At 44.8% G+C, this 15332-nt stretch overlaps 1 protein-coding gene across 1 annotated transcript in view; it reads left to right on the forward strand.

The window, feature by feature from the left end:
* Positions 1-15332, forward strand: part of LOC120053620 (probable phospholipid-transporting ATPase VA) — a 75117-nt gene that overhangs the window by 5858 nt on the left and 53927 nt on the right. Inside the window, exon 2 of the mRNA XM_039000762.1 lies at positions 14078-14282. Within this exon, the coding sequence (XP_038856690.1) occupies positions 14078-14282 (205 nt within the window). The remainder of the gene's footprint in view (positions 1-14077; positions 14283-15332) is intronic.

Here is a 15332-nt window from a genome sequence, read left to right on the forward strand (position 1 = left end):
GTCTGGCTGGTATAGGCCATGGTCCACAGGAATCAAAAGGAGCAGTGTTTTAAGGTCTCTAGTTGACCTGTTCTCAACCTTGGACGTAATTGGGTTTTTGCTCTGTGACTCCTGCTACTGTGGTGCTAAAGATGGTTCTAAACATCTCACTGTGAGATTGTGGATCGTTTTAGGGACGGCCTCCCCGGGGCCCTGGTTAAACATTGTTCATCTTGGACCAGGAATATCTGACTTAATGGAAAACAGCCAATATTGTGCAAGATTTCCCCTGTCTAAACCAGGCGACACTTAGAGATAATCTAGGGATGGTGATTTCCCAGGCCCAGATCTCAATGGGACTCCCTACTAAAATAATGTTTAAATAATAGTCTATAGCCCTGGATTATCAGTATTTATTAATGGAAAATCTCCATTCAAAGTGTTTTAAATCGAGGACTAGGCTTAATCTGTGTAACAGGCCCATATTTAAAGAAATAATATTGATGGTGATTTCAATAGCAGGTGGTTGGATTATGGTACTTTTGATTCCCTTTTATGACATAACTGTAAATCTAAATGGATAAAAAGCATTACCTAAATTATCATATTTATCTTTTGCGATAAATAGTGATTTCTTTAACTGTAAATCCCCAGAACCCACCCAGAACCCACCCAGAACCCCCCCAGAACCCACCCAGAACCCACCCAGAACCCACCCAGAACCCACCCAGAACCCACCCAGAACCCACCCAGAACCCACCCAGGCCTGATAACGACTGTCATTATACACTAAGCCGGTCTCATTTAAAGTGGAACTGACAACGGTTTAACTACTTTACAGATATGAAACAAAAAGACAATCATAATATCAGACAAAAATATCACATTCCCAGTTTATGCTACAAAACCAACTTCATAGGAAGCTTTGAAAATAGGTTCTATTTGACTCAATGTTCCATAATGTACACAGAGACATTATTGGTAGAATACATAGATGCAGTTCAATGCATGATTAATATAATTCACCAAGACATTATTGGTAGAATAGATAGATGCAGTTCAATGCATGATTAATATAATTCACCAAGACATTATTGGTAGAATAGATAGATGCAGTTCAATGCATGATTAATATAATTCACCAAGACATTATTGGTAGAATAGATAGATGCAGTTCAATGCATGATTAATATAATTCACCAAGACATTATTGGTAGAATAGATAGATGCAGTTCAATGCATGATTAATATAATTCACCAAGACATTATTGGTAGAATAGATAGATGCAGTTCAATGCATGATTAATATAATTCACCAAGACATTATTGGTAGAATAGATAGATGCAGTTCAATGCATGATTAATATAATTCACAGAGACATTATTGGTAGAATAGATAGATGCAGTTCAATGCATGATTAATATAATTCACAGAGACATTATTGGTAGAATAGATAGATGCAGTTCAATGCATGATTAATATAATTCACCGAGACATTATTGGTAGAATAGATAGATGCTGTTCAATGCATGATTAATATAATTCACCAAGACATTATTGGTAGAATAGATAGATGCAGTTCAATGCATGATTAATATAATTCACCAAGACATTATTGGTAGAATAGATAGATGCAGTTCAATGCATGATTAATATAATTCACAGAGACATTATTGGTAGAATAGATGCAGTTCAATGCATGATTAATATAATTCACAGAGACATTATTGGTAGAATAGATAGATGCAGTTCAATGCATGATTAATATAATTCACCAAGACATTATTGGTAGAATAGATGCAGTTCAATGCATGATTAATATAATTCACAGAGACATTATTGGTAGAATAGATAGATGCTGTTCAATGCATGATTAATATAATTCACCAAGACATTATTGGTAGAATAGATAGATGCTGTTCAATGCATGATTAATATAATTCACCAAGACATTATTGGTAGAATAGATAGATGCAGTTCAATGCATGATTAATATAATTCACAGAGACATTATTGGTAGAATAGATGCAGTTCAATGCATGATTAATATAATTCACCGATACATTTCTTGGTAGTCCAAAACATATTGCTGTCAGGTTGTAAATCACAGCTTGCCTGCTACGTTGTTTTCTGCCTCCATTTCATCCCTCTCGCTCTGCCTCTTCCTCTTCCTCTCACAGCTGGCCTGCTACGTTGTTTTCTGCCTCCATTTCATCCCTCTCGCTCTGCCTCTTCCTCTTCCTCTCACAGCTGGCCTGGTACGTTGTTTTCTGCCTCCATTTCATCCCTCTCGCTCTGCCTCTTCCTCTTCCTCTCACAGCTGGCCTGGTACGTTGTTTTCTGCCTCCATTTCATCCCTCACGCTCTGCCTCTTCCTCTTCCTCTCACAGCTGGCCTGCTACGTTGTTTTCTGCCTCCATTTCATCCCTCTCGCTCTGCCTCTTCCTCTTCCTCTCACAGCTGGCCTGCTACGTTGTTTTCTGCCTCCATTTCATCCCTCTCGCTCTGCCTCTTCCTCTTCCTCTCACAGCTGGCCTGCTACGTTGTTTTCTGCCTCCATTTCATCCCTCTCGCTCTGCCTCTTCCTCTTCCTCTCACAGCTGGCCTGCTACGTTGTTTTCTGCCTCCATTTCATCCCTCTCGCTCTGCCTCTTCCTCTTCCTCTCACAGCTGGCCTGCTACGTTGTTTTCTGCCTCCATTTCATCCCTCTCGCTCTGCCTCTTCCTCTTCCTCTCACAGCTGGCCTGCTACGTTGTTTTCTGCCTCCATTTCATCCCTCTCGCTCTGCCTCTTCCTCTTCCTCTCACAGCTGGCCTGCTACGTTGTTTTCTGCCTCCATTTCATCCCTCTCGCTCTGCCTCTTCCTCTTCCTCTCACAGCTTGCCTGCTACGTTGTTTTCTGCCTCCATTTCATCCCTCTCGCTCTGCCTCTTCCTCTTCCTCTCACAGCTGGCCTGGTACGTTGTTTTCTGCCTCCATTTCATCCCTCTCGCTCTGCCTCTTCCTCTTCCTCTCACAGCTGGCCTGGTACGTTGTTTTCTGCCTCCATTTCATCCCTCTCGCTCTGCCTCTTCCTCTTCCTCTCACAGCTGGCCTGCTACTTTGTTTTCTGCCTCCATTTCATCCCTCTCGCTCTGCCTCTTCCTCTTCCTCTCACAGCTGGCCTGCTACGTTGTTTTCTGCCTCCATTCAGGATGCGCTGTTTCAGTTTCTTTGACTCAGTATTTTGAACAAAAACAGACGACTGTAACTACGGCTGGGAACGTCGATACAGTCGAACTAGCAATGATCACAAGTCAGTCATAACGTGACGACTAGGCTAGCGCACGTGTCAAACAAGGCCCGCGGGCCGACTACGACACACGAGAGCATAAATGACTCAACACTTGAGGCATCTACTAAACTCAGCAACAAAAAAAAAGAAACGTCCTCTCACTGTCAGCTGCGTTAAATGTTCAGCAAACTTAACAGGTGTAAATATTTGTATGAACATAAGATTCAACAACTGAGACATAAACTGAACAAGTTCCACAGAAATGTGACTAACAGAAATGGAATAATGTGTCCCTGAACAAAGGGGGGCTCAAAATCAAGAGTAACAGTCAGTATCTGGTGTGGCCACCAGCTGCATTAAGTACTACAGTGCATCTCATCCCCATGGACTGCACCAGATTTGCCAGTTCTTGCTGTGAGATGTTACCCCACTCTTCCACCAAGGCACCTGCAAGTTCCTGGACATTTCTGGCGGGAATGGCCCTAGCCCTCACCCTCCGATCCAACAGGTCCCAGACGTGCTCAATGGGATTGAGATCCGGGCTCTTCGCTGGCCATGGCAGAACTCTGACATTCCTGTCTTGCAGGAAATCACGCACAGAACGAGCAGTATGGCTGATGGCATTGTCATGCTGTAGGGTCATGTCAGGATGAGCCTGCAGGAAGGGTACCACATGAGGGAGGAGGATGTCTTCCCTGTAACGCACAGCTTTGAGATTGCCTGCAATGACAACAAGCTCAGTCCGATGATGCTGTGACACACCTCCCCAGACCATGACAGACCCTCCACCTCCAAATCGATCCCGCTCCAGAGTACAGGCCTCAGTTTAATGCTCATTCCTTTGACGATAAACGCGAATCCGACCATCACCCCTGGTGAGACAAAATCGCGACTCGTCAGTGAAGAACACTTTTTGCCAGTCTTGTCTGGTCCAGCGAAGGTGGGTTTGTGCCCATAGGAGACATTGTTAAATGTGATGTCTGGTGAGGACCTGCCTTACAACAGGCCTACAAGCCCTCAATCCAGCCTCTCTCAGCCTATTGCGGACAGTCTGAGCACTGATGGAGGGATTGTGCGTTCCTGGTGTAACTCGGGCAGTTGTTGTTGCCATCCTGTACCTGTCCCGCAGGTGTGATGTTCGGATGTACCGATCCTGTGCAGGTGTTGTTACACGTGGTTTGCCACAGACGATCAGCTGTCCGCCCTGTCTCCCTGTGGAGCTGTCTTAGGCGTCTCACAGTACGGACATTGCAATTTATTGTCCTGGCCACATCTGCAGTCCTCATGCCTCCTTGCAGCATGCCTAAGCACGTTCACACAGATGAACAAGGACCCTGGGCATCTTTATTTGTGTTTTTTTCAGTGTCAGTAGAAAGGCCTCTTTAGTGTCCTAAGTTTTCATAACTGTGACCTTAATTGCCTACCGTGTGTAAGCTGTTAGTGTCTTAACGACCGTTCCACAGGTGCATGTTCATTGATTGTTTATGGTTCATTGAAGAAGCATGGGATGTGCATGTGTTTAAACCCTTTACAATGAAGATCTTTGGATTTGGATTTTTACGATGTATCTTTGAAAGACAGGGTCTTGAAAATGGGACGTTTCTTTTTTTGCTGAGTTTAGCTTAAAAAGTGAATGTTCCCTCGTTAGATTTTAATTCATCTCGTTCTGGCTAACATTACTGTTTATCTTGTTGTTGTCGATGTGCATAACTGAGGGAGAGAGAGCCTACCTTTTCCTGGTTGTTTGATCAATAGGACTGTAAAGTTCCCACATGTAAGAGGACTCCCGTGGTGTTTACATATTTACAGAAATCCATTCAGGTGTATTTTGTGGCTTTTGCCAATGTATTATAATGATCTAAAATCGCTCTTTTGCAACTTCCTGTAAACACACAGTCCAGTTCAAAGTGAATGATGACAGGCCCTACTGCCTGCAAACACACAGTCCAGTTCATAGTGAATGATGGCAGGCCCTACTTCCTGTAAACACACAGTCCAGTTCAAAGTGAATGATGGCAGGCCCTACTGCCTGTAAACACACAGTCCAGTTCATAGTGAATGATGACAGGCCCTACTGCCTGTAAACACACAGTCTAGTTCAAAGTGAATGATGGCAGGCCCGTGTGGCAAATGTCTTTTTTTGTATAAAGGTCTACTGTATCTCTGATTGGCCATAGCGCATCTGTCTGTGTAGACTCGGGTCCTGGACAAGACAAATGGTTTTATTCAGGTTTATTTACTGCAGTGTCTAATAACTGTCCAAACGCACGGCCGTTTTCTCACTCTATATTCGATAGAATTTTCACAAATGCCTTACTATACGTCATTCCCAAACATTCTATGAATTTATGAAAGTGGTCGCTTCCTGGGGGAAGATATGAACAGATTTCATGTTGCTAAAACAATGTTCCATTAACTTTACAGTGTAGCCACGAGTCCAGAATGATCAAACATATATATTTACCAAGGATGGGTTGGAGGAATGGACAGTGCACACCTGTCAGAGAATGTTTCTTCTCTTCCCTTACCGCCGGGATGTTTCTTCTCTTCCCTTACCGCCGGGATGTTTCTCCTCTTCCCTTACCCCCGGGATGTTTCTCCTCTTCCCTTACCGCCGGGATGTTTCTCCTCTTCCCTTACCGCCGGGATGTTTCTCCACTTCCCTTACCGCCGGGATGTTTCTCCTCTTCCCTTACCGCCGGGATGTTTCTCCTCTTCCCTTACCCCCGGGATGTTTCTCCTCTTCCCTTACCCCCGGGATGTTTCTCCTCTTCCCTTACCGCCGGGATGTTTCTCCTCTTCCCTTACCGCCGGGATGTTTCTCCTCTTCCCTTACCGCCGGGATGTTTCTCCTCTTCCCTTACCGCCGGGATGTTTCTCCTCTTCCCTTACCCCCGGGATGTTTCTCCTCTTCCCTTACCGCCGGGATGTTTCTCCTCTTCCCTTACCCCCGGGATGTTTCTCCTCTTCCCTTACCGCAGGGATGTTTCTTCTCTTCCCTTACCGCAGGGATGTTTCTTCTCTTCCCTTACCGCCGGGATGTTTCTCCTCTTCCCTTACCGCCGGGATGTTTCTTCTCTTCCCTTACCGCCGGGATGTTTCTCCTCTTCCCTTACCGCCGGGATGTTTCTCCTCTTCCCTTACCCCCGGGATGTTTCTCCTCTTCCCTTACCCCCGGGATGTTTCTCCTCTTCCCTTACCCCCGGGATGTTTCTCCTCTTCCCTTACCGCCGGGATGTTTCTCCTCTTCCCTTACCGCCGGGATGTTTCTCCTCTTCCCTCACCCCCGGGATGTTTCTCCTCTTCCCTCACCGCCGGGATGTTTCTCCTCTTCCCTCACCCCCGGGATGTTTCTCCTCTTCCCTCACCGCCGGGATGTTTCTCCTCTTCCCTCACCGCCGGGATGTTTCTCCTCTTCCCTTACCGCCGGGATGTTTCTCCTCTTCCCTTACTGCTGGGATGTTTCTCCTCTTCCCTTACCGCTGGGATGTTTCTCCTCTTCCCTTACCCCCGGGATGTTTCTCCTCTTCCCTTACTGCCCGGGATGTATTTCTTCCCTCATAACTTCAGATTGACCTGGCTGAGTGTTTTTGTTGTCAGACACCTGGTTCTTGATAAAAGCCAATGGAAACTAGAGATGCTCGGGACCAGTCACGGACTTGGCTTAGACTTGATCGTATATCAAAACAACGTCGGTTTCCCAGACACAGATTAAGCCAACAGGTTTTGATTTAGACCTTCCTAATATTGAGTTGCACCCCCCCTTGCCGTCAGAACAGCCTCAATTCGTTGGGGCATGGACTCTGCAAGGTGTTGAAAGCGTTCCACAGGGATGCTGGTCCATGTTGACTCCAATGCTTCCCACAGTTGTGTCAAGTTGGCTGGATGTCCTTTGGGTGGTGAACCAATCTTGATACACACGGGAAACTGTTGAGTGTGGAAAAACCCAGCAGCGTTGCAGTTCTTGACACGCATAAACCGGTGCACCTGGCACCTACTACCATACCCTGTTCAAAGGCACTTAAATATTTGTCTTGCCAATTCACTCTCTGAATGACACACATACACAAACCATGACTCAATTGTCTCAAGGCTTTAAAAAATCTCCTCCCCTTCATCTACACTGATTTTGAAATAGATTTAACAAGTGACATCAATAAGGGATCACCACTTTCACCTGGATTCACCTGGTCAGTCTGTTATGGAAAGAGCAGGTGTTCCTAATGTTTTGTATCCTACAGTAGGTACAGTGCATTCGGAAAGTATTCAGACCCCTTGACTTTTTCCACATTTTGTTACGTTACAGACTTATTCTAAAATGTATTAAATTATTTTTCTTATCAATCTACACACAATACTCCATAATGACAAGGCATAAAACAATAATATATATATTTTTTTGCAAATGTATAAAGAATATAAAACAGAAATACCTTATTTACATAAGTATTCAGACCATTTGCTATGAGACTTGAAATTGAGCTCAGGTGCATCCTGTTTCCTATGATCATCCTTGAGATGTTTCTACAACTTGATTGGAGTCCACCTGTGTTCAATTCAATTGATTGGACATGATTTGTAAAGACACACACCTGCCTATATAAGGTCCCACAGTTGACAGTGCATGTCAGAGCAAAATCCAAGCCATATGAGGTCGAAGGAATTGTCCGTAGAGCTCAGAGAGAGGATTGTGTCGAGGCACAGACCTGGGGAAGGCTACCAAAACATTTCTGCAGCATTGAAGGTCCCCAAGAATAGAATAAGGTTGTAATGTAACAAAATGTGGAAAAAGTCAAGGGGTCTGAATACTTTCAAAATGAACTATCTCCATATGTTAAAATTGTTCACGTCCATTGATTTTGTTGTTTACAAAGTGAGATTAAAATGGATTTCATTGTAATTTTTTTGTTAACGACAAAATACTCAGTGTAAGAAATTCTGACATTTAAAAAAAATGTATAAACACATCTTGATGAGATAAGTGTTCAACCACCTGACTTAATACATGTCAGAATCACCTTTTGGCAGTGATTACAGCTGTGAGTGTTTCTGGGTCTCTAAGAGATGTGAGTGTTTCTGGGTCTCTAAGTGATGTGAGTGTTTCTGGGTCTCTAAGTGATGTGAGTGTTTCTGGGTCTCTAAGTGATGTGAGTGTTTCTGGTTCTCTAAGTGATGTGAGTGTTTCTGGGTACGTCTCTAAGTGATGTGAGTGTTTCTGGTTCTCTAAGTGATGTGAGTGTTTCTGGGTACGTCTCTAAGAGATGTGAGTGTTTCTGGGTCTCTAAGAGATGTGAGTGTTTCTGAGTCTCTAAGTGATGTGAGTGTTTCTGGGTCTCTAAGAGCCTGGATTGTGCAACATTTGCCCATTTGTATTATTTTCTAAATTCTTCACGCTCTGTCAAGTTGGTTGTTGATCATTGCTAACCAACCATTATGAAGGTTTGCCATAAGTTTTCAAGTAGATTTAAGTCAACTCTAACTAGGCCTCTCAGGAACCTTCACTGTCTTCTTGGTAAGCAACTCCAGTGTAGATTTGGCCTTGTGTTTTGTCCTGCTGAAAGGTGAATTTATCTCCCAGTGTCTGGTGGAAAGCAGATGGAACCAGGTTTCCTCTAGGATTTTGCCTGTGCTTAGCTCCATTCTGTTTCTTTTTATCCTGAAAAACTCCCAAGTCCTTAACGATTACAAGTATACCCATAACATGATGCAGCCACCACTATGCTTTAAATTATGTAGAGAGTGGTATTCAGTGACATGTTTGAGGCAAATCCAATATAACACAACACTTTGTATTCAGGATAATTCTTTGCAGTATTACTTTAGTGCCTTGTTGCAAACATGGATGCATGTTTTGGAATATTTTATATTCTGTACAGACTTATCAGTTAGGTTAGTATTGTGGAGTAACTACAATTTTATTTCTATTTTATTTGACCTTTTATTTAACTAGGAACAAATTATTTTTTTCAATGACGGCCTAGGAACAGTGAGTTAACTACCTTGTTCAGGAGCAGAACGACAGATTTGTACCTTGTCAGCTCGGGGATTCAATCCAGCAACCTTTCAGTTTTCTCCCATCACATCCATTAAACTCTATAACTGTTTTAAATTTACCATTGGCCTCATGGTGAAATCCCTGAGCGGTTTCCTTCTTCTCTGGCAACTGTGTTGAATCTGTGTTTGAAATTCACTGCTTGACTGAGGGACCTTATATATAATTGTATGTGTGGGGTACAGAGATGAGGTAGTTGTTCAACACTATTATGCAACTCATTATGTGACTTGTTCAGCACATTTTCACTCCTGATTTTATTAATTGAGTAACACACTGACTGAATGCTCCCCAGCATAGAAAGACTACATCAGGATACCTAGTAGCTTTCCAGTGACAATAGAAATACCTGTGACTTCCTGTTGAGGTCCAGACTCCAAGCAGGTGTTGATGCATGACATTGTTACCCAATCCTGTGCTTTGTGTGGCTTTTAGATCCGTTTTTATATAAACGTTCACAGCTATTACGAAACTGTTTTTGATTTGGTTTGATATCATTTCCTGGCAGAGTTTGACATTCAGCCGGTTTTCCTTGGCTGGAGTTCAGAGACAGGAACAAGTTCCAGAGGAACAAGAATGCTGAATATTTTCTGCATATTTTGCCCAGTTTTCTTTTAAAATTATATCCATATCAAATACATGTTGGGTAACAATCAAGTATCTTATTGTAATAGATTTCCATTAAAATGGGGGGGGGGGAAATAGCTTTTTAGCAAGACTAGGAGTGCCTGGGAGTGGTCTGAGTGGGGAAAACCAAAAACGGTCTACTATTGTCAGTGTGGGTTTGGAACGCTGTTTGTTATTGGTCTATTTATCCATTTACAGCATGGTGATGTCACCATAAACAAACATCTCCCGCCCATGCCAAAAACCTGCTGATTACGAGGTCCTGTGTAGATTGTATTTTGAAACGGCAACTATCAGGAAATAACACTGATTAGAAAAGAATCCCACTTGTACAGTGTTAGTTTCATCAGTACGATTTATAAAACACAGGAAAAACACGTTTTTTGACCGGAACAGGGCCTTGAACCACTCTTCATGTTGAGTTGGTTTAAACGGGTTTTAAAAGGACTTGACAGATGTACACGTCTACTGACGGTGTTAAACCAGGTGTACACGTCTACTGACGGTGTTAAACCAGGTGTACACGTCTACTGACGGTGTTAAACCAGGTGTACACGTCTACTGACGGTGTTAAACCAGGTGTACACGTCTACTGACGGTGTTAAACCAGGGAGATGTGTATCTACTGACGGTGTTAAACCAGGTGTACACGTCTACTGACGGTGTTAAACCAGGTGTACACGTCTACTGGCGGTGTTAAACCAGGGAGATGTGTATCTACTGACGGTGTTAAACCAGGTGTACACGTCTACTGGCGGTGTTAAACCAGGGAGATGTGTATCTACTGACGGTGTTAAACCAGGTGTACACGTCTACTGATGGTGTTAAACCAGGTGTACACGTCTACTGGCGGTGTTAAACCAGGTGTACACGTCTATTGGCGGTGTTAAACCAGGGAGATGTGTATCTACTGACGGTGTTAAACCAGGTGTACACGTCTACTGACGGTGTTAAACCAGGGAGATGTGTATCTACTGACGGTGTTAAACCAGGTGTACACGTCTACTGGCGGTGTTAAATCAGGGAGATGTGTATCTACTGACGGTGTTAAACCAGGTGTACACGTCTACTGATGGTGTTAAACCAGGTGTACACGTCTACTGGCGGTGTTAAATCAGGGAGATGTGTATCTACTGACGGTGTTAAACCAGGTGTACACGTCTACTGACGGTGTTAAACCAGGGAGATGTGTATCTACTGACGGTGTTAAACCAGGTGTACACGTCTACTGGCGGTGTTAAATCAGGGAGATGTGTATCTACTGACGGTGTTAAACCAGGTGTACACGTCTACTGGCGGTGTTAAATCAGGGAGATGTGTATCTACTGGCGGTGTTAAACCAGGTGTACACGTCTACTGGCGGTGTTAAATCAGGGAGATGTGTATCTACTGGCGGTGTTAAACCAGGTGTACACGTCTACTGGCGGTGTTAAACCAGGGTTCCTGGATATTGGTGTCCTGAAGGAGTGTACTTTTTACTGTTTACATTAACAATATCAACTTTTTTTTTTATCTCCACTTGTATGCTGATGATACTGTTGTGTCTGCTATTGACCCCATGGTTGACCAGACTCTATCTGAACTACAGTCTGTCTTCATTGTATTATGATACTGTTGTGTCTGCTATTGACCCCATGGTTGACTAGGCTCTATCTGAACTACAGTCTGTCTTCATTGTATTATGATACTGTTGTGTCTGCTATTGACCCCATGGTTGACCAGGCTCTATCTGAACTATAGTCTGTCTTCATTGTATTATGATACTGTTGTGTCTGCTATTAGACCCCAACGTTGACCAGACTCTATCTGAACTACAGTCTGTCTTCATTGTATTATGATACTGTTGTGTCTGCTATTACCCCCAACGTTGACCAGGCTCTATCTGAACTACAGTCTGTCTTCATTGTATTATGATACTGTTGTGTCTGCTATTGACCCCATGGTTGACCAGACTCTATCTGAACTACAGTCTGTCTTCATTGTATTATGATACTGTTGTGTCTGCTATTGACCCCATGGTTGACTAGGCTCTATCTGAACTACAGTCTGTCTTCATTGTATTATGATACTGTTGTGTCTGCTATTGACCCCATGGTTGACCAGGCTCTATCTGAACTACAGTCTGTCTTCATTGTATTACAGAAAAACTTTATTGACCTGAAATTAGTATTGAATGCAGGTAAAAGTAAGTATATGTTCTCTAGAGCTAAAAAAAAAATAACTCTGATTTTAAGGAGGGGGAGGTGGGGAGGGGGAGTTGACAGGGGAGGGGTAAATCCCCCTCACCCCTCCGCTGTCAGGAGGGAAGGTTACCAGGGTTGGTTGAGGAGGGAAGGTGGGAAGAACGAACGAGAGGGAGGGTTTTCTGTTCAGTTTTCTGTCCTGTAGACAAGGACTCCGGCCTTCTCAACAGCATCCTCAACAGCTTCTACCCCCAAGCCATGAGACTGCTGAACAATTCATAAAAATCGCCACCGGACAATTTACATTGACCCCCCCTTGTACGCTGCTGCTACTCGCTGTTTCTTTGTTACCTATGCATAGTCACTTCGCCTCCACCTACATGTACAGATTACCTTAACTAGCCTGTACCCCCTGACTCGTTACCAGTACCCCCTGTATATAGCCTCCACATTGACTCTGTACCGTAACACCCTGTATATAGCCTCCACACTGACTCTGTACCGGTACCCCCTGTATATAGCCTCCACATTGACTCTGTACCGGTACCCCCTGTATATAGTCTCCACATTGACTCTGTACCGTAACACCCTGTATATAGCCTCCACATTGACTCTGTACCGTAACACCCTGTATATAGCCTCCACATTGACTCTGTACCGTAACACCCTGTATATAGCCTCCACATTGACTCTGTACCGGTACCCCCTGTATATAGCCTCCACATTGACTCTGTACCGGTACCCCCTGTATATAGCCTCCACATTGACTCTGTACCGGTACCCCCTGTATAGAGCCTCCACATTGACTCTGTACCGGTACCCCCTGTATAGAGCCTCCACATTGACTCTGTACCGGTACCCCCTGTATATAGCCTCCACATTGACTCTGTACCGGTACACCCTGTATATAGCCTCCACATTGACTCTGTACCGGTACCCCCCTGTATATAGCCTCCACATTGACTCTGTACCGGTACCCCCTGTATATAGCCTCCACATTGACTCTGTACCGTAACACCCTGTATATAGCCTCCACATTGACTCTGTACCGTAACACCCTGTATATAGCCTCCACATTGACTCTGTACCGTAACACCCTGTATATAGCCTCCACATTGACTCTGTACCGTAACACCCTGTATATAGTCTCCACATTGACTCTGTACCGGTACCCCCTGTATATAGCCTCCACATTGACTCTGTACCGTAACACCCTGTATATAGCCTCCACATTGACTCTGTACCGTAACACCCTGTATATAGCCTCCACATTGACTCTGTACCGGTACCCCCTGTATATAGCCTCCACATTGACTCTGTACCGTAACACCCTGTATATAGCCTCCACATTGACTCTGTACCGGTACCCCCTGTATATAGCCTCGTTATTCTTATCGTGTTACTTTTTATTATTACTTTTTATTTTAGTCTACTTGGTAAATATTTTCTTCTTCTTGAACTGCACTGTTGGTTTAAGGGCCTGTAAGTAAGCATTTCACGGTAAAGTCTACACTTGTTGTATTTGGTGCGTGTGACAATGTTTGATTTGATTATTATGAACCTTGCAGAAGAGTCATTTTGGTCTCCCGGTGTACATTCTGTTTAACTCTTAAATGTAGAAGGTGTTCACCTTATTTTGTATCCAGAATTTCTCCACACCTTGACCAGTTTTCAATTCCTAATGTAACGGATGTGAAATGGCTAGCTTGTTAGCGGGTACGCGCTACTAGCGTTTCAATCAGTTACGTCACTTGCTCTGAAACCTAGAAGTAGTGTTGCACCTTGCTCTGCAAGGGCCGCGGCTTTTGTGGAGCGATGGGTAACGACGCTTCGTGGGTGTCAGTTGTTGATGTGTGCAGAAGGTCCCTGGTTCGTGCCCGTGTCGGGGCGAGGGGACGGTTTAAAGTTATACTGTTACACTAACAACCATGTGGATACCTGTCCTATCTTCTTCCTCTAGGCCAGAGCACCAGTACATGGAGCGGTTCTGGAAGGAGGCCCGGGTTGGGGATTTCATTAGACTGCGCTGTAACGAGATCCTGCCTGCAGATGTTCTACTGCTCAGTTCCAGCGACCCGGACCGCATGGTCCACATCGAGACAGCTACCCTGGATGGAGAGACCAACCTCAAACAGAGACAAGTGGTCCGCAGCTTCCTAGAACTGGTGAGACTATACATTTAACAATCAGTCAACCTGAGACGGGTGGTCCGCAGCTTCCTGGACCTGGTGAGACTATACATTTAACAATATATATAATATACCTCTGAGACAGTGGTTTCTAAACTGTTTACAGTCCCGTACCCCTTCAAACATTCCACCTCCAGCCCTGTACCCCTTCAAACAGTCAACCTCCAGCTGTACCCCCTCTAGCACCAGGGTCAGCACACAGCTGCGTACCCCCTCTAGCAACAGGGTCAGCACACAGCTGCGTACCCCCTCTAGCACCAGGGTCAGCACACAGCTGCGTACCCCCTCTAGCACCAGGGTCAGCACACAGCTGCGTACCCCCTCTAGCACCAGGGTCAGCACACAGCTGTGTACCCCCTCTAGCACCAGGGTCAGCACACAGCTGCGTACCCCCTCTAGCAACAGGGTCAGCACACAGCTGCGTACCCCCTCTAGCACCAGGGTCAGCACACAGCTGCGTACCCCCTCTAGCACCAGGGTCAGCACACAGCTGCGTACCCCCTCTAGCACCAGGGTCAGCACACAGCTGCGTACCCCCTCTAGCACCAGGGTCAGCACACAGCTGCGTACCCCCTCTAGCACCAGGGTCAGCACACAGCTGTGTACCCCCTCTAGCACCAGGGTCAGCACACAGCTGCGTACCCCCTCTAGCAACAGGGTCAGCACACAGCTGCGTACCCCCTCTAGCACCAGGGTCAGCACACAGCTGCGTACCCCCTCTAGCACCAGGGTCAGCACACAGCTGCGTACCCCCTCTAGCACCAGGGTCAGCACACAGCTGCGTACCCCCTCTAGCAACAGGGTCAGCACACTCTCAAATGTTGTTTTCTGCCATCATTGTAAGCCTGCCACACACACACTATACAATACATTTATTAAACAGAAGAATGAGTGTGATGTTGAATGTGAGTTTCTGTCACAACCCTGGCTCGTGGGAAGTGACAAAGAGCTCTTATAGGACCAGGGCACACATAATAATAATATGATAATAATCAATAATTTTGCTCTTTACTTAATCATCTTACA

Source organism: Salvelinus namaycush, chromosome 9 (assembly GCF_016432855.1).
Source record: "Salvelinus namaycush isolate Seneca chromosome 9, SaNama_1.0, whole genome shotgun sequence".
Lineage (NCBI taxonomy): Eukaryota > Metazoa > Chordata > Actinopteri > Salmoniformes > Salmonidae > Salvelinus > Salvelinus namaycush.